This window comes from Ruditapes philippinarum, unplaced genomic scaffold, assembly GCF_026571515.1.
Source record: "Ruditapes philippinarum isolate M1 unplaced genomic scaffold, ASM2657151v2 ctg2406_1_1_1_1, whole genome shotgun sequence".
Lineage (NCBI taxonomy): Eukaryota > Metazoa > Mollusca > Bivalvia > Venerida > Veneridae > Ruditapes > Ruditapes philippinarum.
Window position 1 is genome coordinate 34,275 of NW_026855274.1, and position 25,165 is coordinate 59,439.

Sequence of the window (25,165 nt, forward strand, 5' to 3'; positions counted from 1 at the left end):
TGCAATGTCAAACAATTGTGATAGACATTCTAAAACTAAACCTCTACAACACTTGTATTTCCTTATGGGAAAAACTCCATTTTATGCCATCAAAAGTTGTTTTAGAAAAAAAATAAAGATGTGAACAGGAGCATTTAAAAAGGAACTACATAAAAGTAGAAAAGGTTTCACTGAAACAAACTTTGTTGGATTTTTAAATACAGTCAACCAGAACAATATCATTGGAAATTAGCTGAGAGGTTTTATAAATTTCATTTAAAATTAAATGTGTCATATGTTTATATACAGACTAAGATATCGATTAAACACAGTGAAGAATTAGATAGTTGCCTAATGTATTCTGTATTAAACAATTGTGAAATAACACCTAAATTTTGTTGAACGATGCAGCTGTTTGTTATTTTCTTTATGTGTGTGTTTTTTGTTGTTTTTTGGTTATATTATTATAATGGAAGTTTGCTGTAAACTCCTCTCTTTGGATACCATGTTTAAATCCTTATTATTACAGAATCAAATTGTCTAATTCCTCTCATTTATAACATATACATTATGATTTATAGAATGTACCGATTTCACTTAAGACATATGAGTTTATAATATAAAGTACGTTTATGAATAACTGGTGCTTAAAAGTCTTTAAATGTTGATATCGAAAGAATGACTAATATTCTTAGGAAACTGTATGTGAACAAGTAAACCTAAGGCATAAAAAAATGACGAAAACATAAGTCTTGTAAAATTCATATCAAATGCCTTATCTGTACATACAAATGTTATTGATTTTATGCATTCAAAGACGTCATGTAACTAATTGACTTAAACAAAGTAAACTTTCATTTACATCTCATACTACAGTTAAACATTTTAAAAATATACTTGTTCTATATTAGAGAAAAGAAAGCAAAGCAAAGCAAGGATCTTTACAATGATTTAACTAATCGGCTGAAAAATGATTGTTTGATTCCAACAATTAGCACGGTAAGACAAAGTCGCGGTAAGTGAAATACCAAAATATGGGAACTGAGTTATCGTCGTATAAAATTATCAAAAAGCTTTCCATGACAATTTAATGAAATGTAATAAAATATCACGAAATAATAAAATTATGCAATACCACATATAAAGAAGTCTCAAACATGTGTCAAAAGTGATATATTGGCTGGAATGGGTATAATTTCATAAATGTTTGTTACTTTTTTAATATCAAAAAGCAAAAGGAAGTTCATAATTGATATATATAAACATTGAACTGCACTTTGTGACATCAACTGTCATTAGATAATATATGCTATATTCAAAGCTGAAAAAAGAAAGTAAATTATGCATCAGTATAAAGATATTTGAAAAGTAATAAATACATAGGTATTTGTTTGATAATCACATAGCCTTTAAGACATCATCTTAACTAACAATACATGTGTAAATAAATATTAGTTGATATAACCATGTTTTATAAAGCCAACTGCTTTGTCTTTGCATCAAATTAGTATAGCTAAATTGATTGAATTAAAACCAAACTTCACATAAATATTCTAGAATCCTATGTTCAAAAGTGAAGAAGAAGAGCTGACCGTACTACAGCTATACTCACTGCTGCATTTCTTTCAATATTTGCCTACAACTCAATCATCTTAATTGACATAAAATAAGTGCTAGACAGTTTCCTGGACAGTTTCCTTGGAACTTGTTTCTCTTGTGACAACCGAGTAGATTATACAAATACACATGAACCTGCTCGTTAATTTCTCGCAATATGTCCCATTTCCTATATCTTTACATTTCGTAGAAAGATCGAAAAACTTCCACATATTGATAATTCCCTTCTCCGTCATTTTACTTGAATAGCAATAGATTTAACCAAGTTATTTTGTTAACATATATGTTGTGGTGAAATTCTTATTTTATCCACTTATCTGATAATTAGAATTGGACAGGTCTGGGATCTATGCATTAAGAAGCTTTCAACGTAAATGTGTCATTTCAAACTTTTTGACTAACTGAATTAAAATAATTATTTGATGCATTAGATTCACTTATTAAGCGGGGAAAGTCATAATACCGGTATGTTATTTTCCGACCCAACGCTTCAGGGTTTTATTACAGACATAAATACCTCTTTTGTCTCTCTTCGACATGTATCTATTCTAATAGTTACTATATTTAGAAGAAAAGAAAGCAATTAAAGTGTTATTTATCTTGTTGAGTTAGCGTAAAAAATACATTCTGATCAGAATCATTCCTCCCGCAGATGTCATTTACCAGGATCATATACAATGTAAAGAAGTACGACCAAAAACACAACATACTCGTACAATAATCTAAATATATGATAAACTATTATAATGCATCAGACATACAAAGAGAAACAATGTTGCTGTTGCTTGTTTCGTTTTTTTTTTTCTACCCAAAAAAATTTGGTCATCTCTTATAATAAAATGAGTCGTTTTGTCTAAGATGTTCTTATCCGAGTTGTCTTGAAAGATTTATAAGATTAATTTGAACAAACAGTTAAGTGAATGGACTAGCATATCAATCGTACAGTTTTAAGTAATACATCAAACACAAATCCTCAATCTGTTCAAGATAATTTATCAATTAAATGAAGGAACTGATGTGACAATGGATTTTAAAACCCTTTTGTTTTTTTTAAACTGTTATAATTGTAACTGAAATACAAATAATGCACCTGATTGACGATGGCATTTCTAGGGTTTTTTGCACACGGCATTCTGATTAACCATATGTTTGATGTAATTAACAAACTTGACTCTTTATACTGTTAGTCAGACGAGTTCGTTGTTACAAAAGAAAACACGCTATAAGTAAGGATTAAATATAAACTGCAGATTGATGATGAAATAAAAGTTAATAAAATTTCTAACAAATTCTCGAAAATTGAGAAATTAGGATGACACAGCTCCGAGAATGGAGTTTAAATACACTATAAAAATTAGTATGATACCTTATAAGTACACTTTTACAATTACTGACGTCCAATAAATGATTCTAGTCGGTACATGTTGTCTGTGCTCCCCCATTAATCACATCATTAGTGCTATAATAAAACAATTATTTGTAGTATCATTAAACAATAACAGAATATGACATGATTACCTGATTCCTCTTTTTGTTTGATCAAACATATATAAGATTTGTATAAAACATGCTTTGAGAAAAACTCATATATTTCATACATTGAATTAACACTAACCGATCTGAGTGTGCATCAAATATATTTTTATGTCAAAAACAAATGCATGTTATGTGTGGCGGCTTCGGTGATTGGTTAACGCATGGGACTAGTAATCTAAGGATTGCTGTCCGTGTGGGTTCAAACCCTGTCAGGGACGAGTCGTTATTTCATTGAAGAAACTTTACACTTATTGTTCAGTACTGGTTGTGTCCAGGAACGGATTTAAGAGTGTGTCTATAAACTATTAGCTTCCTACACAATCGGACTAAAATAAATTACGTATGAACCATATCAAAATATTTAAACATTTTTTTTTCAAAAAAGAAAATGCAACATTAGAAATTGATTGTATAACAAACTTTACTTTGATAATAAATAAAACTCAACACAATCCTCATTCTCGTGTCTTTATCTTGACTAATTACTTTGTTGAAAAAGAAAATGAGCTGAAGAAAAAGATAAGAACGTTTATCCTTATAAATCAAATTTTCATACAAGCAATAATACTACGAGTTGCACTCGTACATTTAAAGCTGTTTGATAAATCTTGTCATGTTTCTGACAGTAATCTGATTTTGTTTCCATGAAAACTAAATATCCTAAATGTTCTAATTGATTAACTTGATAAGATTTGAAAACAGGAACAAAAAATGTCAAAAAATGCAAAATATTAATATTCTTTTCATACTTTTTCTGTACTTGTCACTATTCTGTCAGGTTAAATTTCAGACGCTTACCCAGCTAGTCTTAAATCAGTCTTGTACAATTGATGCGTTTATTTCGTTTGAATATTGTAATGGAAATCGAGTATGGATTATTTCTGTAAGATCACATATGATAATAGAAACATTTTCAAACATTTTGCCAAAGGCATATATTTCTATATAAAATCTGTATTAATCACGAACCAGACAAAACATATTCCATTATGGACGCGTATTAAGTCCTTATACGATTTTATTCTTTTACTTAATTAGATGTCATCTTCTGTTTGCATTACTTCTGATTGATGCATCCAGGTAATAAGGCAGTAACTGAACAGTATTATTACAGAATCGCCCACACTTTGACACTGTTTGCTTTTCTTAATAAATAATAAAATAATTTATTTGACCGTAGGATGTATTGTTTTCCTTTCAATTGTGATATTCCCTTTAAGTATTTATTCATTCGTAGCGTATTTGTGAATCGGTCTACAATGTGCGAGTTTTCCAAAAGTATTTCAAAAATTGATAAAACCATAGACATATATCAGCTGGATATTCTTATAAGATATTGCTTGAACGACAAAATGATTTAGTATTAACATTTTTATGATGAAAAATCTGCTATATGAATACATGTAATACAAAATCGTGTACCTTGTTTGTATACATCTTTCGTTGTTTATTGTTAGGTGGGATGCTAAATAATATGATCGTTAATATTTATTATATAACAGACCTTCTATTATAGATCAATTCACTTTAAGAGAGAGAAATAGAATGATTATAGAAAGCTCAAAACGGCATAATTGAAAATTGCAGTCTGTATATGAATTTTATCTTTATCTAGTACTTGTATAGTACTCAATGTTCTTAATTGACATAAAACAAGTGCTAGACGGCTCCCTTGGTGCGTGTTCTTGATATAGTAAATTATCACATGTACACTTGCATTAAACTCTTAGTTAATGTCTCGTAAAATTTTGTATTTCCTATCACTTTTCATGCCTCTTGGTCCTTAAAGAGGTTCAATATATAAAGATGTAATTAAATGTTTTGTTAGATCTCAAAATAATTTCAAAATAAATGTCTAGCGTGCAACATATTTCTGATGCATTGAATTCAATGAAACCAATATAACATGTATAACATAAAAAGTCCAATATTGTGATCTTACAGGGATCTCGTTCCTTTCACATTTGTTCTATATACAGGCAAGTAAGATATTAAAAAGTTTATCTACAAATTGGAACAAAAACATTTATTTATTGAATATAAACATCTACTTCGTGAATTAGTATTTTTCCAGTTGTTTCTTTGTCTCAGAATAATATACATCGCTTAATACACGTTTGACGCTTTGTAAATCAAATGTGTATTAACTCTGTTTGTTTGAATGGTTGTTTATACGCTAATTTTAAATTACTTTGGCCATATCCCGGCGGTGGTCGGTCAATATAACTAGTTTCCCTAGATAACTTATCAGTAAAACAATTATCTCAACAATGATCGGCTACTTATCCTACATGTTAAGGCAAGACATAATTTAGCGCAGAAATTTTGCCTCACCGAGGCTGGATTAAAAAGTCCGATGCTCACTCACCCGGTCAAAATTTTAGCTTTACTCTGCTGGTTGTATGTATTGAAATTATATTGACTTCACTCAAAATGTACAACATATGATTTTGAAATTCATTGTCAGATAATTTTGCTCCATCAGAATATTTTCCGCTCTGAACAAACTATTCTCATACGTACGCAAGCAACTCGACTGCTTGTAACGTACTGGTTAATAAAAGACATTTTGATATATCAATCCGTATATTAAGTGCAACAGTGAACTGTAGACACATTTTACTAACCCAGCAATACAATGTGGGTATATTGTCTGTATGTAATAAGTTATTTCTTTTAATTGCAAAATATGTTTTAGAACCACATAATATACTGAATAGATTGAAGAAGGATAAAATTTTGAAAGAAAATCGTCACTTATACATATCTAATTATTATTTGATTATAATCTAGTCCCATTGTGTTAACATAAATTATGATAGCCGAATGGATTGGATATGAATCAATGTAGACCTTGTACAATATCAAGATACCATTTTTGGTAACCATGAACAACAGAAACTTATCACAAATCACCAAAGTTAGAATATCCCATGTATTTGCCTATTACTATATCATCTTAATTGACATAAAACAAGTGTTACACAGTTCCTTTGTTAACTTTATTGCAACAGAAATATATCAACATGACTGTCATAAAATCGGGTACACGATCATTAACCTATTCATTAAGTTCTCGTAAAACATTGCATTTCCTATCAATGTTCGTGTTTCCTAAAGATCACAATAAAAGTTCATATATCAGAAAGTCTATTAAATTCTTGCCAACTGTCTTCTTTGTAATTGTACAAAAGCCGTCAACCTTATGATGCATTGAACTAATTTCTTAAAATTACCATAGAACGTCTATTGTCATTTGTCGGCCATAGAGTAGGCAACAAGATTCTGTTAATAGTTATTCGTTGTGCTTTCACGTATTAAATAAAATTTACTATATACGTAAAAGAGACATGAAAAATTGTCATGTTTTCCCTCCCGCCGTTGTCTTAGACCAGGATAATATACAACATAAACATATTGCCAAAAGCATATAAACATCTTAAACAAAATATCACAAATAAAATACCTCTTAGACGCAAAAAGTGACTTTTAACATTTTTTTACAGAGAGATTTGTCAATTTCCTATTTATATAATGAATAATTTTTGTCCATATCCGAATTGGATGAAATGCCTTCAAAAACATGTAATTCTTTTTTTTTTTCAAGAAAAAACCCGCTTAGTTAAATTAAGCTGAATAGTTCTTGAAACTTGTTTATCAAACGTGCAGTAACAGTCAATACGCTGAAAACAAAAACTAATTTGTATGTTTTAAGTTACTTTATCAAAGGAAAGATCGATAATCAGAATAATCTTTTAAGCGTTATTCAATAACTCATTCTAAAACAACAAAAAACTGTTCCTAAAAAATCCTAATTACATGTGTACTTTCTAAAAAATAAATAACCCGTTTTAAAATATTGCCATGTCATGGCAAGCCATATTTATTTAACAATTCTCGTCATTGTCAAATATAAGTGTTCTTAGAAAGCGAAACATTTGTGAGCAATTCCATAGACAAGTAAATAAGACAAAGTCATGTTTATTTAAACTTTGTGAACATCAATCACTAAACTTTTTAATGCATGCCAACTTTTACCTTTTATGGTGCGTACACTATGAAATTCTTTACAAGTCTTACCTGTAATTGTGTATAAACTATATCAAGGTTTATTTCGTTAAACGTGAAATCTCTTAAAAAAGTATCCGTCAACAGCACATATTTTATCTGGGTTAGTTTCTATGTTTTGCCAAGTATTCTGACTGGAAATATACAGAAAATCATTTTAATTTTCACTTCCAATTGTAACATTGATTATTTAATTGCATGTCAAGCTTTTATTTGCTGTTTGTATCATTTTGATAATAATATTTGAAGTGCTTAAATATAAACATAACTAAAATCAATTTTGCGAAATAGTTTTGCGTTTATCATTTGCATTTATAGTAGAAAAATATTATGTAAAAATCAGAATAATAATTTGAAAATATGTGAAATGAATTCCAACAATTAAAAAAACCCACTTTTTTCCTACTACTGTCTATATTATCAGCTGAATAAAGCCTTGCCGGATAAACTAGATAGAAAAAGGATCGGATTACCACACTAAATGCCGTATACCTGTAGATACCGGACAATGCGCTTGAATGCTAAAATGCTAACAGTTTTGCCTTTTCAACAAACGGTATGAACTTAAATATATCTAATTCATCCATCTTTTTGCACCAATTTATGTATGATAATGAACAAAATGTGTAAGTATGGGTTTTGCGTCTTACACGTTTCTGTATCAAAAGTACATGTACATATTACACTGTGGCAAAGTTTCAAACACGATTTATATTCCAATTCCTTTCAATGTAATCAACTTAAATTAGAAACAGAAAAAAAACATTGCTTATTACATGGCTTTGATTTTCTATGGAACTGACCTATCTTATGTTATTTATAAAATCTCTATTACCATTTCTAAAATTGCAACGTATCTATAATAAATGAGATTACACAATAATTTATTGTTTTTATTTGAAAAAAATGATGATAAGATTACGGAAATAGCACAAATATAGCTTTTATGTCTTAAATAAAAACCCACTTTATAGATAAAACATTTTCCCCTTTGATCTTGATTAAAATGGCTATGAAGTTTTTTTAATCATCACAAAAAGTCATTGATTGTTTTTAATTTTCTCTCCATGACATCTTTTCTTCTTCTTTGATGTATACAAGTTCATAATAGTAAAATAATATCAACAAATTCCGCAAATTGTTTTCATGCGATTGCAATTTTCATTTCGTGATGTTTTTATTCTTTACTAATGGGCAAATGTCTTTATATTAATTAATATGCAAGTAAATTGATAGCTAAAGGCTACTTTTATAAACTCTATGGCTTTTAACCTAATTCGAAAGCATTGTTTTGAAAAACAATACCATGCATGATTTGTTTTTCTTTAAAAAGACATTTAGGAATATCTGAATTCCAAAAAGCAAAGAATAATGTACGTTTCCTTGTTTGTGGCCGCGTAAAGTCGTGGACTGCGTTCAATTTTCCCTGTTGCTCTTTGTTCTCATTTTGTATGAATTTAAGATTTAAATAAAATGCTGATGATTCATTTCATTGGGATAATACCAACAATGATGATTTCTGTTAAACTGTACAACAACTTTAATACACAATCACAACAAATTGTTTGAATCAAAATATTTACAGCCAGAACTAAATCTAAAGTACAATAATGAGGATATTTCTTTTTATATAGGATGACAATTGGAAATAATTGTTTATATTTTTTCTTTTATTGTTACAATAACTGCACACTTCAATTGAAGAAAATTGCTTATGTCATTGTCATTGTAAACACGATGATTTATATATCTGATTCTACAGAAATTCAATATCATTAAGTAAATGTCAGAGAATGTTAGCGAACCCTTTCTCCAATATATACAATCTTAAACAATTGAACAATGTTATATTTTGATATGGGATACTGTGTAACGGTTTCAGCCAAAATAATTTATCTGCGAAAATCTCATACGTTTTCTTCGGTCACTTTGTAAAATGAAGTACTATATTTTCGAAGAAGATAAAATAAATAAACATCATAAAACTTAATAATGTGTCAAAGGTTTATATTTATGAAAATTTATATATCGTGATAATTAATTCTTCATTTTCAGATTGCAAGATTGTGCTTCTAAATTATTGTAATATTTGCGAAAGAACAAAACTATTTAAAAGAGATAGATAAATGAAAGGATTAAAACTACATTTTCCAGGATTATAAAGAATTTCCTTTCGTCACAGTGTATTTTATATACTTATGATGTGGTCAATCTGAAAAAGGCTGTTATCCAAACATTCTTTTTCAGCGTAGAAAACATTAAGAATCTTGTTATTTGAGAGAAAAGCATGCCAACATAACATATGTGCGAGTCGTGCGAAACAAATTTGTACTATATACATAATTATCTTAAAATGGTATTCGTTCTTATTTTCATCTGATAACAAAGGCATCTACATAGACCCTGGACGATTAAATTAGAAAAGATCGAAAGTCCATTTTGTAAATGTGCCAGCGGAAACATAAATAATAAACAAAGATAATCAGAATAGTGGAACATCACAAAAAAAGCTTAAAGTATTCGAAAGGGCTCATTTGAAAAAGCTGCATTATCCCATAGGCTTACAATACGAAACATTTAAGATGCAAAATCATTCCGTGCTCTTGGGAACTTGATAAATAAAATACTTGTAAACGATCTTTGAAATAACTATTCGCTAAATGTTCTAGCTATTACAAACAATTGTGAAAGACATTCTAAAACCTCTATAACATATTCATCTACCTTACGGGAATTATTCCTTTATATTATAGAAAGACATTTTCGAAAGAGTTTTAAGACGAGAGCAATAACATTGAAAAAGATTTTTACATCTATTTCTCACATTTTGAAAAACAGACCAAATTACAAATTCCAAAGACCTAAACTTTTTATGTTGTAGTTGACAGCATGTTATTCTTAACAGATAGTATCCATGTATTTATAATGCTATAGTTCAAATATGTTTGATCTATGAATGTATTTTAAAAATAAGAAAAGATTTATGTTCTCTCAAAATTAAAAGATTAAAATCCAATCAAGCCCCAGAATTAAATTATATTTATTTCTAAATAGCTTTCTATATTTGATGTCTTTCTATAGTTTCCTAAACATTACTCATTGGTCAATCACCTGAATCATATTTTGCCTCTGTTGTGTTATGGTATTAAGTACTGTTATACTAATTTATACTTTCTATTGAAGAAAAGATAAAACATTTGTTCACCATTTGCTTCTTTAATGACAAATAATTTCTCGAAAAGATTTAAAGACGAGTACAATGACACTTTAATAACAAAAGAAAATGTTTTTCTATATAAATTAGATTTGTCACATTTTAAAAGGTACATTAACAAATTTTCAGACTACTGTAATTGTATTTCTTTTGTTGAAACATCTTATTCTTAACATTAATTTTTGTGACGCGCTATTTTAAAATATCAAATGACTGCAAGCAAATATTTAGCAATTTGGTATTGACTAATTCGATCTTTTATAAAAACAAGAAAATTATAGTTTAATAGTTAATTGTTTCATCATTGTATGTGTAAGATTGTTTATTTAAGAAAACTTGTAGTTAATTTGCATCTCTTCCTTAGATCAAAACGAAAAAATCAAAAAGTCTTCACTGTTTATACGCAATATTATATATTAAAGGGGAAATTGAAAAAAACATGTTAATGGAATTTTAGATTAATTTTATTATTACTTTACACGATATGTGCATTTCACAGTTGGTTTGCAAATTGATCTTGATCTTAAAATTGATTCTTATTTTAGTCCGTTTATTCTCGTATTTGTCTTCTTATTCCTCAATGTTTTCCCAAAATGGGTTTGCCTCTATGAAAATCCACATATTCTTTTACAACTTGTTTATGTATCTAATTAATTAAAGTCCGAAAGGATCAGTTTTAATTTCATTAATCGGGAAGAAAATTAAAATCCTGATCACTTAATCCCGATTTTTGCTTTTGTTTTTGGTTCCATTTGACATGTTTGACGTCAAACCGCCACAGTAGATGTCTTTTTGGCGTCATTCTAGCCTGACTGGCGAAGGAAGACATCAGATGTCACTTTGTCCAGTATGTCTCGCACGAGCGGGCCCCTGAATAGACCTACTGACGTTTTGCCATATTTGTGCTAAGTCAACTCACAAATATTAAACTGGTCAGAAAAAATATCGAGAAGGCAAGCATTATATGATGCAATTAGACTGACATTGTTCTTATCACAATCATTCACATTTGGCTGCAACAAATCATTTCTAGCAAGTTTGAAATGATTCACGCGATGAATAAATTGTTAATGTTATAAAATTAATGAGTGGAAATCAATTATAGAGTAAATATATTTGTCTTACATGTTAAAACTGCAGTGTAAAAATGTAAGGAAAATGAATTAAGTTAAAATTTCACTAAATATTCCAGATTTTAACAGTTATTTTGTTATATCTTAGTGATCGATAATCCTAAACGGCTTTCTATGGATAACTAGCCAGTAATTACTAAAGTATCCGCGAATGACTGACTATATTTATTTGTTCCACATCTTCAGACTGCAACAATTTAAATGTAAGGAAAATGAATTAAGTTAAAACTTCACTAAATAGTCCAGATCGATCAACCTAACCAGCTTTCTATGGATAACTAACCAGTAATTACTTAAGTATCCGAAAGTGACTACTTATCCCGCATGACATCTGATTCAGCGATGAGAGACAAATGAACATTTAATTCAAAGTCCAAGATCACTTTTCACAGAGAAATAGATTAGTAATCCAAAGAGTTTCTTTTGAGCTAAGAAGGCACACTTAAAGAAAATTGTGTTTAAGACTTAGACGAATAGACTTGAATACAGCCTTAAAGCTTTATTTTGTGTCATACTTAGTAAGATTCTTCTTAATTGACAAAATTGAGTCCAAGACATAGAGAGTTTCGTTGGCAAGTCATTAATACATGAAGACTATCTTAGTCCTGTTATCCTCCAGATAAATGTTAATAATAACTTTTGTACAAAATTCTAAGTAATCTCCATATCATTTTGAATAAAACCAGAGACAAACACACGTATCGTCAGATATCATCTTTCGATACAAGATATGCAATAACACTGACTTAAGATGAACCTAATATATTGGTATATTCCAAGTCCAAATAAGTTTAAAAAGAACAAAAAAAAACGCTTTGCCGAGTTTTCAAAAAAAGAACCTTCATTTCGTGCATTCTAACCACTTCCGCATTAAGATGTTTTTAAACCTAGAAAAATTGCAAGAAAGCAAAGCAAACCATAACAGAAAGAACATGTTCAATAAATTTAATATAGCTCTATTACATCTCAGACACAATGAATTTGTTCTATACAGTGTTTTGTTAATTTCCTTTCATGTAATAAATCATTTTGTTTTAGATGTGTTCATATCCGGGTTTGATAAAATGCCTAGACACTATTACAGGATAAAACAGATCAGATTAATCTGGCGGAACAGTTCTAGAAACCAACACATCAATCGACCTGTCATGATAAATGATATCTCTTACACAAAACCCTGTTAAATAGCTTACCAAGCAAACAATGAAACATTTTTGTAGCAGTCTATTTCTAAGCTTCTTATCTACCCCTTTGATGTAAAAATGAACTCTAATTGAAGACTTTACAAGGCATTTTACGAATTAACTATATAAAGGATCCAGGAAAAGGTTCAGCCATGCAAGATAAGGAAGATGTATTTCATTCAAGGTTTTGAATTATTGAAAGAAAACAAGATATGTTCATTTACACACATATAATCATGAAAACTGTGTTTCTTTATAAAAGGTCCTTCTCCTGTCATTTTCACAATTCAGTATTTGAACCTTTTTATTTTTCAATGTACATCTACTGTGAAATTGTGTCAATAACGAGAATATAGCGTATTCCCTTTTAAAAACAACACTTCCCTTTATAAACCTTAATCGACATCAAACCATTTTAAGATAAGATATGTCATGTGTATGTGCATATTTATATTTGCGAATGCCATTTAAAAGCCTATTCCTGAATGGGACGCAATTTTAGAAACTTTTAAACTTTTCACATGCATGTTTAAAATAACATTAGAATATTTTTTTGGTTTCAATTGATAATCTTATTTACTGTACAGCCTATATGTTTTAGCCCTGTTCAAAATAGGAGTTATTTATTATTGCCTTAACACCACTAACATAATATTGTATTATAGTTTTGCTTTTAGCAATTGCATTGATAGTAAAATGACTTTAAAATATTAAAACATAAAATGATATGATTCCAAGAGGAAATAACTCTAACAACTGAAAACAGCCCTTGCATGTCAACAGCTTTTCCTGTATCACAAATCATACAATAGTCCGTTAATTCATTTCTACGTATGAAGCTCATATTTTGTTTTATTATTACCATAACTAGAAGCATTTCTCTGCAGGTTGAGTTTACAATGAATGGATCTAAATAAGCATCTATTGATTAATACAAACATATTTAAATGTTTGCATAATACATTCTTGAACAGACATGCTATTCAGTCATATGAATATTAAAGTATCATTTAGAATGCGATCTGGCAAAATGAACAGACATTTTGTCATATTTAATCAAATAACTTTTCTTTTATCTAACTGTACTATCTACTTGTGCTTGACTGTAATATACAGTTCTCTATAAATTTATTGTTGTTTTATTTAGGAAAATTAAAAATTATGAGTTGGCTGATATAAACTACAGATACCTAAATCACAGCCTATAAAACAATTTTACAAACAGTAGAAAAAGAATCTATCGTGATGTTTACAATAATTTCATATCAAAATTCAAAATATTTTATATGACGCAGAAATATACAAAAATATACCTTATATATTTTATCTTGTGTTGTTCAACTTCTTCAATTTTATCCTCACGGCCGTCATCTTTCTGCTTATCCTTTTTATGACTTCCTTTTCTACGAAATGAAAACCTGTTCACAGATATTCTATCCATTTTGCCTTTATTGAAGCTAGTTAATGAATATATCTTTGGCGTAATAGTTGTTCCTTACTTCACTATTTGTCTCTTGTAGTTTTTTTTTCTGAAGAACTACGTTCCTTATGACTTAATGTTACTTTCATTTCATTCAAACCCACGCTCAAGGAAAATGTATCTATTTTGTATTCTGTTAATATACAGATTACACCTATGTTCAAACGATAAACATGTTATTATTGAAAATATTAAACTAAAATATTCAATAAAATCGCTATGAGCAATTAAAAAAGTTTGACAATATTTTTTTTCGTAAATATTTCTAGACAATATAAGAAAAATACCTGCTCAGCTTAAAACTAAACTTTAAAAAATTAGATACATTTTGACTTTCACGCCTACCTTTTAATACTTGTTAATCTCAAACAAGTTGCAACAGTTTAACACTCCAGTCAGCATCGTGAAATTACAAATAACTTACAAACTTATTCATCTAGTAACACCAGATGACTGTGATACAAGAAGTTCATACTCCCCAATACAATGCGGCTATCTTGTATGTGTGGTATTGGTTATTTGTAAATTCTGCAGAAAACTATTATATAAACAGATATGACAAATACCACACCACATTTGATAAATCTCATGCATTTTGTCAATCACAAATACATATTACTTTTAATTTACATTATTTGTCCAGTAATTTGAATTTGGGCTGGACGTACGTTTACTTTACGACCATATTAGTGCTTCACTTGATAAGTTACTTTATTGCTATATTCCCTTCTTGAATTCTTATCATGCTAATACAAACATGCTGAGATAGATCACAAAAGATATATTACAAATATATATGTACATAACATTCAAGAATATAAACTGAAATATATGGTCTAATGTATAGCTAAGATATATGAAAGGAACTCCACTGAGGTTCAAAAGTCTAAAAAAACACCAACTTTATGAATTATGTACATACGAATATAGCAGCTGGGGCACTTAAAGCAACAGATAGTAATAAAATATAAAACATTATTTTCATTATTTCAAATATTCATAGCCTGCATTGAGTGAAAAGTCTTTATTACATGCTTTTCGGTGGTTTATAGAAATATATCAGTGATATAAAACTGGTAATTTCACTGTTTGAAACAGTGAAATTACCACTTTGATAATTTCACTGTTTTGAATTTAAGCCCCTTACGTTGTTTCAGTGAAATACCAGCGTGCACAGTACTGGGTACCAACTTAATGACGTGGCGTCGTAAATGACGTCACGTTGTATTATTATTTGGCGCGCCTTTCATTCAGTTTTCGGTTAAATGTCTTTTTAAAACGTTCCTTTGCATGTAATAAAAAGAAAATTTGTTTAGTTTAGTGTAAGATTGAAATATATTTCACCTTGTGAACACCAAAAGTTCATATTTCACTCGTGGCTGCGCCACTCGTGAAATATACCTTTTGGTGCTCACTCGGTGAAATATATACTGATCTTACACTGAACTAAACAAATATTCTCTTTTTAAACACTTTTCAATTTTGTGGCAGTTTTCACAATTAAATAATTATTCCGAAAAGCGGAGAGAAAGGGAAAGATCTTAAATTTTGCTCACAATTTTTTAGTCTATATCTACATTAAATGGAATTCAATCTCGAAAAAGTATTTGACAAATAAAGACATCAGTGAAGTGTCTTTTATACAAAAATGACATGAAAACTCGGGCACCCTTACAATCAATATAATAAAATCAACACTTAAATTAAAATTTACTGGCATGAAAAAGAAGAATCAAATGAGATTGAGATAACTGTGTTTGTACAATGACAAAATGTTCTTTACATTTTTTTAACGTTTTCAATTTCTTTTCCTATAAATATAAATCAAACCAATTCAGAAAGTTCATGGTTTTGAAAATTGAAAACAAATGATATACATGCCTATCGTAACAAATGAATTTTGTTTGTTTGTTTGTTTTTTCTTCTTCTTTTATAAAACGTGTTTGCAATTCCTAGGTATTGCAGAAGACATTCTAAACTGTATGTTTCGCTTGCAATTTATATAGTCCATGCGTAACTCCAACATAAAAATATTAAAACGTTTGTCTGATTTAAAAATGTAACCATTAAGGATAGAAAACATACTAGTAGTTGCTGTATTTAAAAAGTCAACAGAGGCACAAGTTCATGGAGCTATACCTGCGATGCAAAATGATTTTCGTGTTTTTGTTAATTTGTTGATCCAACGACCACCACGTGTTTACGGCATGTGTGGAGGTGAGAATTAAGTCAGTTAGTTTATCAAAATGACAAAAAGCAATTTATGGAACCCATGACTAGATCTTCTTCTCAAGAATAAACTATAAAGTAGTACATTATACAATTCATCCGATGTACATCAAATGTATACGCTGTCTATATAATGAGACAAAAAAAAAGGTTTTACTCCCTCGTGAAAGGAAATTGCTTATGTCATCGCCATTCATTGTTGACAGGATTTAATATCAAATGTATACATTGTGTAAAGAATGAGCAAAAACAAAATGATCTAACTCCCTTGTTGATGGAAATTGCTTTTGTCACTGTAATCCATTGTAAACAGGATCAAATATATTCCCGATGGAATCTTAAAGCAAAGGATAAGCACTTTGATTCCTGACGACTACATCAAATGTTGGTGCAATATTCATACCTAGAAACAATATATGAATATGCAGTACAGATATTAACGATGTATCATCCTTCATGATTTTGCAAAATACGTTATCGTAATCCCTGTTGAATTTCTACTCCAAACCATCTAAGCGCTTCATGCAATGCAATATTGATAGTTTAAAAGGTTTGAACAATTTCACATACTGTTACATGACTCTTCATTATATTTCAAGCTATTTTTTTTACAAAAAGCACAACCAGCGTTCATCGTTCCATTAAAACTTTATATAGTAAAAGAAGTTGTTTTCGATGGTATCACAATCTATAAGAAAGAAGGAATAATTTCAGACATAAGTGTTGTTTTTTAAGAAACGCAAGTCCGCAAATTTAATGTATTGTAACCTTTTTGTGAATTGTTTATCTAAATGAATTACTAATGAAATTCTCCGCACAGTAAGAAATGTAAATAACTTTTGCGAGAGAACCCCTCCGTCTCCGGTAGACTACTTTATTAGGAAAGACGTTTTGGGTATATTTGTTGCAAAAGGAATGCAGGACCGTTGAGATAAGAACCATATTATTGCCTTTTCCCGGATTTGCAAGTAATTATGGCTGAAATATTTTATAGGAGGTTGGAGCTTTACGGTTATATGTTACAAGACGTACTCATATTTGTTCGAGTACAGTTTTAGTTTTTGTTGTTTATTTTTTATTGTTGTTGTGTCGCTTCTTTGTTGTAATATACACATCGGTGGATTTCTGATTAACAAACAAGATATATTTAGACGTTCGAGAAATACATCCGTCAGCCGTTTCCATAAATTAATAATGATAAAAACAACAAGGATCTTCACGATTATTTAACTCTTTTATGTGTGTCATTGCAACAGTTAGTACGATAAAATACAATCACGGGTGAGTGAAATACCAATCTATGGAAACTTATTTATCGTCGTATGAAAGTCAGAAAGCTTTTTAAAACGATTGTATCAAATGAAATACACTATCAAGTCATTATCAAATTGCGCATTGCTACATATAAAATTCTTTACAATATGTCAAACGTGATATATTTGCTTGAGTATGAATTATATTTCTATCTTTTTCAACATGGCTTTCAATTAAACGTTGATTTTATTTTTCAAAATATTTCATTTCAAATTAGGTCTTTCAATATTGAGGTGTCTATTTTCATTGGATAATCTTGACGTTTTTTATCATTAATATTCACGGCTGATTGTTATTATGAACAAGCTGTAATAGAATCTAAGATTAAAGAAAGAAATCATGCAATTATATAAATAGATGTATTAAAAATTTCGTATAAAATGGTAAAATTTTGGAATATCCGCAGATGTGCTCATACGGCGATTTTCATTGAACCTTTAATGTGACACGTACATGCTATTTCATGAACGGCGTATGGTTCTCAAGTTAAAGAATGTGTGTGTCCTAAACGAAAAACCAATAGGCAGAATTTAAATAACCTGTTATTTTGAAAGGGGATCAGAGGTTATGAAGCCGGCATATCACATATAAGATATCAAAAGACAATTTTTAAAGCAGTACTGAATAATGGGACCACCCGACTATGAAAAAGCCAAAAGGATATTTCTTAAAGTACCAAACACAAGTATAATGCCGTGTTAAAATATCTTAAAGGATCGGAAATATAAAACCTCGGTAGAAACCCGCTTTACTACCATCTTTTAAATAAAATAATTCGAAAACAAATGAAAACGGTGGTTACATACAAGGTATGATGAACCAGAAAGAAACAGTATTAACAAGCAAATATTTAAGATATAGAAGGGAATGTACCATTCACACGACTCAGCTCCCTATAACAAAAATCAAGAAAAGGGAAACAGAACAGAAACATTTCATAAACTAAACGGGCATAACATCATAAGAGCAGAGAAGGTAAGGAAAGGTCACAAGAAGTTAATGAAACAAAACCGCGTACAAAACTTGAATAGATATTTTAAAATGAGAGGGTTATCAAAAGGTAATAAAAACATGGAACTAGTGTTACCTGTGTATTATTTTGAAAGGCAACAATATTTGATGAAAGGCATAGAGCCTTTATGGTCACATATAGTACCCAAAGAAGTAATGATTATTATTTTTAGCTCAATAAAATATAGTGGCTCAATCATATATAAGGTAAAGTGTCATAGGCACAATTAAAATTAACATGTATACAAATAAAAGCAGAAAAGTTTTTCGTGGCCAACAGTGGTATATGCAAGCTACCATCGCCGCCCATATCTCTACTTTATGCCGAATCAATATTTTCATCATGATTTTTAACATCTTTCAATGCGGCACTTTCTGTGTGAAAAGTATGTTTACTTATTCATATATATATATATACATATCTTCACTTACGGGGCCTATTTATAAGACCGAGTTGAGTGGCATTATTTCATGCAGTCAGTTTTTATATATGCCACTATGTAGGCATATAATGACATTTCCAAACAACAGAACTAAGGGGTACTAAGTTATATATATCAACTATATATTTAATTTTACCATAGATGAAAACATATAGACCAATAACATAAAACCCCATTAAAAATATATACATTTGTGGGACATATATCATTTACTACTAAAACCGGCCTACGGGCACTACGTTAGAAGGGTAGCCTACGCCCCCATACATCGTTTTAAACATGCCAGAGTTGCGAGGCCTTATGTATGCCCCACATTAAATATAAACCCCACAAGTATGGTCTCAAATAGACCGATGCCCCGTAAATGGAGGAATGTGACTGTATATATATATATATATATGCATGCATATGTACATAAATTATTATATATTGTATACCTGAAGACTTTTAATAAAATCATATGTATCAAACGATCTCCAATAAAAAATATATTCAAGGTTATTAGATAACAATTCAGACGAGACTTAACAGTATACTCTAGATAATCTTTTTATGTTTATAAATAACAAGAACAGATTGCAGCAGTCATAAATATATACTAGGATCAACCTGTTTGCGAATCCTCGTAAAACATTGTTTCTTCCTATAACATTCCATGTCTTCTGAAGATTGAAGTGGATCCATATAACAAGAAGCAATTAAATGCCTTGTAAGTTATCTGCTTTCTAAAGAAATATCAAGTTTGCAATGTTTTGATAGAAGCGGGAGATTTGTGATGCATTGATTTTAATAACACCGATTAAACTTTCAATAAATACAACTATTGTGTTCCAACAGATGGCTATGCAGGATTTCTAATAGAAACACTGGTATGTTTCATTTCATGTTTTTGTCCATTATACATGCATATCATATATTTAATAGACTATCTATACGGAACTTTTAAATCACTGTTTACGATTATCACCTTTTTATTCAGTTAATTCGTGGGTAAGTATCTACCAGTTGTTTCAGAATCATATACAAATATAGACAAAATTATATAAATGAACTTAACAAGTCACAACATAAGTCTTAGGCACAAACATATACAATGTTCTGCTATACAGACAATTGTGCTTATTTCCTGTTTTGTTTTGAATACATATTGTCTCTGCTAATATCCGGTTTTGATACAATGCCGGGAAATTTTTTACTCGTATTACAAGATAAAACAGGTCGGATTAACACTTACAACGATAGTTCTATCAACCTGGTGCATTCCGGAAACAGACACATCAGAATAGCTTCAACTGTTATAGAAATAAATTAAAGCAAGATATATAACATAAAACACCTTAACAAGCCATATGTGTTTTAACTGGAAATAGACACAAAAATTATTAGTTAAAAATACGAGATCCCTATAGGAGCATCAGAGGCAGAAACATATCTAATTAAATATGTCTTTTGTTTTTGGACTTCATCAGTTTTACCCTCGTGAACTTCATCGTTTTGTTTATCATATCTTGTTCTATGACATGGCCTTCCGTTCACTTAATTTGCAGCTCCTGCGTTTACAAATTTTGAAATTCATTATGATTATGGTTCAGACAGATTATTGTCCACTTTGAACGAACTATTCTCATAGGTACGTAAGCAACTCGGCTGCTTGTATCTTACTGGTTAATTCAAGACATTTTGATATATCAATCCGTATATTAAGTGCAACAGTGAATTGTAGACATATCTTACCAACCCAGCAATATGTTATAATATACTAATGAATCACTAATTTTCTTTGATATATTCCAGTTGACAACCGTTTAAACTTGGCCAAATAACGTGTATAAAAAAAATGTTTTTAACAAATATATTTTACATATATAACGATCTGTCTAATACATATAACAGTATCATGTGTTTAAAATTTAATCCCTATTTGTTTGCACCAAGTTATGATAGGCGAATGATTTGATATAACGCTCATTCTCAATAAAACACAGCATTTGAAGTTCCACTGGGTAGCTCTTATACGAAGGTTTTTCTTGAGGTCAAAATGTCGTTAGAATGGTGGCTGCCACTTTGTCTAATAGGGACACTCTCAGTTTTACATTTCTATCTGTTATTTTTCTTTTACAAGTACCATTAATGCCCTAAAATGTAACATACGTTACTGTCGCCACCTAGAATTTTCAACTTTGAAATTGTGTTTCAGAAAAATAAGTTCCAGAATAAACGAAACATGTGCAATTGGTCATTGCTGTGTGTATATGAACTTTGATTATTGGTAAAAATTATATTTGACTGTTAAAATCTCATTGATATAATGGATGATCAAATGTCGCCAAATGCATATAAATAAATAGTGACAAACCTAAAACAATAAGAAGTGAAACCCAAATTACATAATTGAATCGATGCATGCTTAATAATACAGCATATATATAATTATAAGTAAAAAAAAGCTTGCAGCCTCTCAAATATCATTCTATTTTCGGAAATTTTCATTTTTTATTCAAATCTTTTCAACAGCACTTTAAAAAGAAACATACGTTACCATTATTTAAGAGCCAATCCATTCAAAGAAGAATCCAAACAAGAATGAAAATTAACATGTGTGTAACTCTGATATATTAACCACAAATTATGGCGGCTTAAACGGTCTTGTGTCATTTTTTAACCCACTTTCAATGTAAAAATGAAACATACGTTACAGAAACATACGTTATCAACTTTTTAAAGTAAGTTTATCAAAAGGGAAATTGAAGTCAGAAAGCACGTATAACAGCAACATTAACTTCTATTTGACATTAGTAAGTAAATTTTGTTAACTTTGGTCGAGTTTTTACTTGTTTAAGTAACCATGTAGTGAAACAAACGTTACTTTTATCAAACAGACTTTATATTGTTTACACATGCATATATAAAAACATAAAATCGCATTTTTATGACAATAGAATGATGTGCATTTGATTCCTAAATAAAAAAGTCGATTTTACATGTAAGTTTAAATTCCGTGATAAAGTTCATAAATAAGCGAGTGTGAAACATACGTTACTCCAACTTACAATTCAACAATTTTTGAAAATTAAAGATAAATTTGGGATTAGCATGCCTGTTAGTAACGGTTATCTTGTATTAGATGTAAGAAGACACAAAATTGTTTTTACAAAGGGAAGATATGTTAATAATATGTTGATGTACCAGCAGAAATGTTAAAAATATATTACAAGATATTGATGTTCTCAGCAACAACTAATTCGTTTCTGCAAAGAGTTTACTGGCCGTATTTCATTCTATATATAATAATGTTAAAATAATATCCATAAATATAAATTATTTTACAAAAAATAAAATTGTTTTCTCAACCTTTACTTGCATTTGAATAAAATGAAACATACGTGACATCCTATATGGGGATAAATATCGAACTGCTTAGTACTAAATTTTCCAAATATTAAGAAAGTGGAAAGTTGAATGTTTTGAAAAAAAATTGCTAATACAAAATTTGTGTATGCATTCGACCCTCATATATTATATATGATATATATCCTTTGAATGAAGACATAAAATAATCATTTCCAAAATTAACTATTTTTGCTTTCTACGAATATTTAACTTTGAAGAAATTGACATAAATTAGCAAGGTACCCAACTTCTTTGAATTTTCCTGGATTAGAAAGTCCCTCTAGATAGAGAATTTACAGATTTTGATATATTTTACAGACATTTGCTATTAATATGCAGCCAATATGTTACATTATTAGAACTGAAATCTACGTTACCGAAGAAATACAGTGTCATTACCGAAATAAATGCCATCCTGTTATATCATAGTTTCTTGTTCAAAATATTTCTGGCAAACTTGCAAAATACCCTAAACTTTTACTTCAGCGATAAAAAATGACACAATGACAACATCAAATTTTTAATATTTTTCAACCTCAAATGCTTTATTTTATTGAGAATGGGCGATAAATCAGAAGAAGACTTAGTATAATATTAAGACAAACACTTATCACAAATCATTGGATTTCTAGTATCCCATGTATTTGCCTAAAACTTAATCATATTAATTGACATAAACACGTGCTACTTAGTTCCTTTGATTCCTTGCTACAAAATACATTAAGATGTCTTAAAATCGAGCATTAACTTGTTTATTACCTTCTCGAAAAGCATTGCATTTCCTATCAATGTTCATGTTTTCTAAAGAACAAAAAAGTTCATTTATCAGGAAGTGCAATAAATTCTTATCAACAGCTGTCTTTGAAATTGTATTAAATGAATCCTTTTGATGCATTGAATTAATTTCTTTTATTTCTTAAAGTTACCATAGAACGTTTATTGTCATTTGTCAACCTTAGACTAGGCAGCAAAATTCCCTTAAGTGTTCTTTGTTGTTCTGTTACGTATTAAATAAAGTTCCTATATATAAGAGGCAAAAAGACACAGTTATATGCAATTTTTCGTGTTGTCCATGAGGAAACATTCAATTTGATCATTTTTATTTCTCCATTGTCTTGGACCAGGATAAAATATACAACGTAACAATATTGCCAAAAATATCTAAAAATATCACTAGATAAAATACCTTAAGAAAAAACCTCTCAGTTAAATTAAGCTGAATTGTTCTTGAAACTAGTTCAACAAACGTTCAGACATAGATAATACGCTGTAAACAATACCTTACTCTTTGTTAGATAGGAAACTTGATACAAATCACGCGGGTTTAGTGTACAAGTTATTCATTTATCTGTTTAATATGAATAATTATTTTCATGTTTTACATTCCTTTGCAATAAAATCACAATAAAACCGCATTACTTCCTAAACATCTAGATAATTACGTTATTTTTAAAAATGCAAAATCATTCCGTGCTCTTGGTCCGCAAATTAATGCATTGCAACCTTTTGTGGCTTTTAGAATTTTCTATCCAAATGATAAAATCATAAAATTCTCTAAACATTGAGAAATGTAAATAACTTTTTCGAGAGAATCCCTCCGTCTCCGGTAGACAACTTTATTAGGAAAGACATTTTGGGTATATTTGTTGCGAAAAGAATGCAGGACCGTTGAGATAAGAACCATATTATTGCCTTTTCCCGGATTTGCAAGTAATTATCGGCTGAAATATTTTATAGGAGGTTGGAGCTTTACGGTAATATGTAACTAGACGTACTCATATTTGTTCGGGTACAGTTTTAGTTTTTGTTGTTTATTTTTTTATTGTTGTTGTGTCGCTTCTTTGTTGTAATATACACATCGGTGGATTTCTGATTAACAAACAAGATAAATTAAGACGTTCGAGAAATACATCCGTCAGTCCAGTCGTTTCCATAAATTAATAATGATAAAAAACAACAAGGATCTTCACGATTATTTAACTATTTTATGTGTGTCATTGCAACAGTTAGTACGATAAAATACAATCCCGGTGAGTGGAATACCAATCTATGGAAACTTATTTATCGTCGTAGGAAAGTCAGAAAGCTTTTTATAACGATTTAATCAAATGAAATACAATATCAAGTAATTATCAAATTGCGCATTGCTACATATAAAATTCTTTACAATATGTCAAACGTGATATATGTGCTTGAATATGAATTATATTTCTATCTTTTTCACAATGTCTTTTAATAAAACCTAGATTTTTTTTAAAAAAATACTTAATTTCAAAAGGAACTTATGTCTTTTAATATTTAGATGTCTATTTTCATTGGATAATATTGACATTTTTATTATTTATATTCATGGCTGATTGTTTTTTTATGACCAAGCTTTAATAGAATCGAAGATTAAAGAAAGAAATCATGCAATTATATGAAGATGTATTAAAAATTTCGTATAAAATGGTAAAATTTTGAAACATCCGCAGATATGCTCATACTGCGATTTTCATTGAACCTTTAATGTGACACGTACATGCTATACCATGAACGGCGTATAGTTCTCAAGTTAAAGAATGTGT

General features: G+C 29.6%; 1 protein-coding gene across 1 annotated transcript in view; it reads right to left on the reverse strand.

The window, feature by feature from the left end:
* The window catches only part of LOC132742723 (NAD(P)H-hydrate epimerase-like), a 28,743-nt gene extending 14,112 nt beyond the window's left edge, over positions 1-14,631 (reverse strand). Inside the window, exon 1 of the mRNA XM_060731187.1 lies at positions 14,045-14,631. Coding sequence (XP_060587170.1) covers positions 14,045-14,172 — 128 coding nt within the window. The 5' untranslated portion in view covers positions 14,173-14,631. The remainder of the gene's footprint in view (positions 1-14,044) is intronic.
* Positions 14,632-25,165: the final 10,534 nt, after the last annotated feature.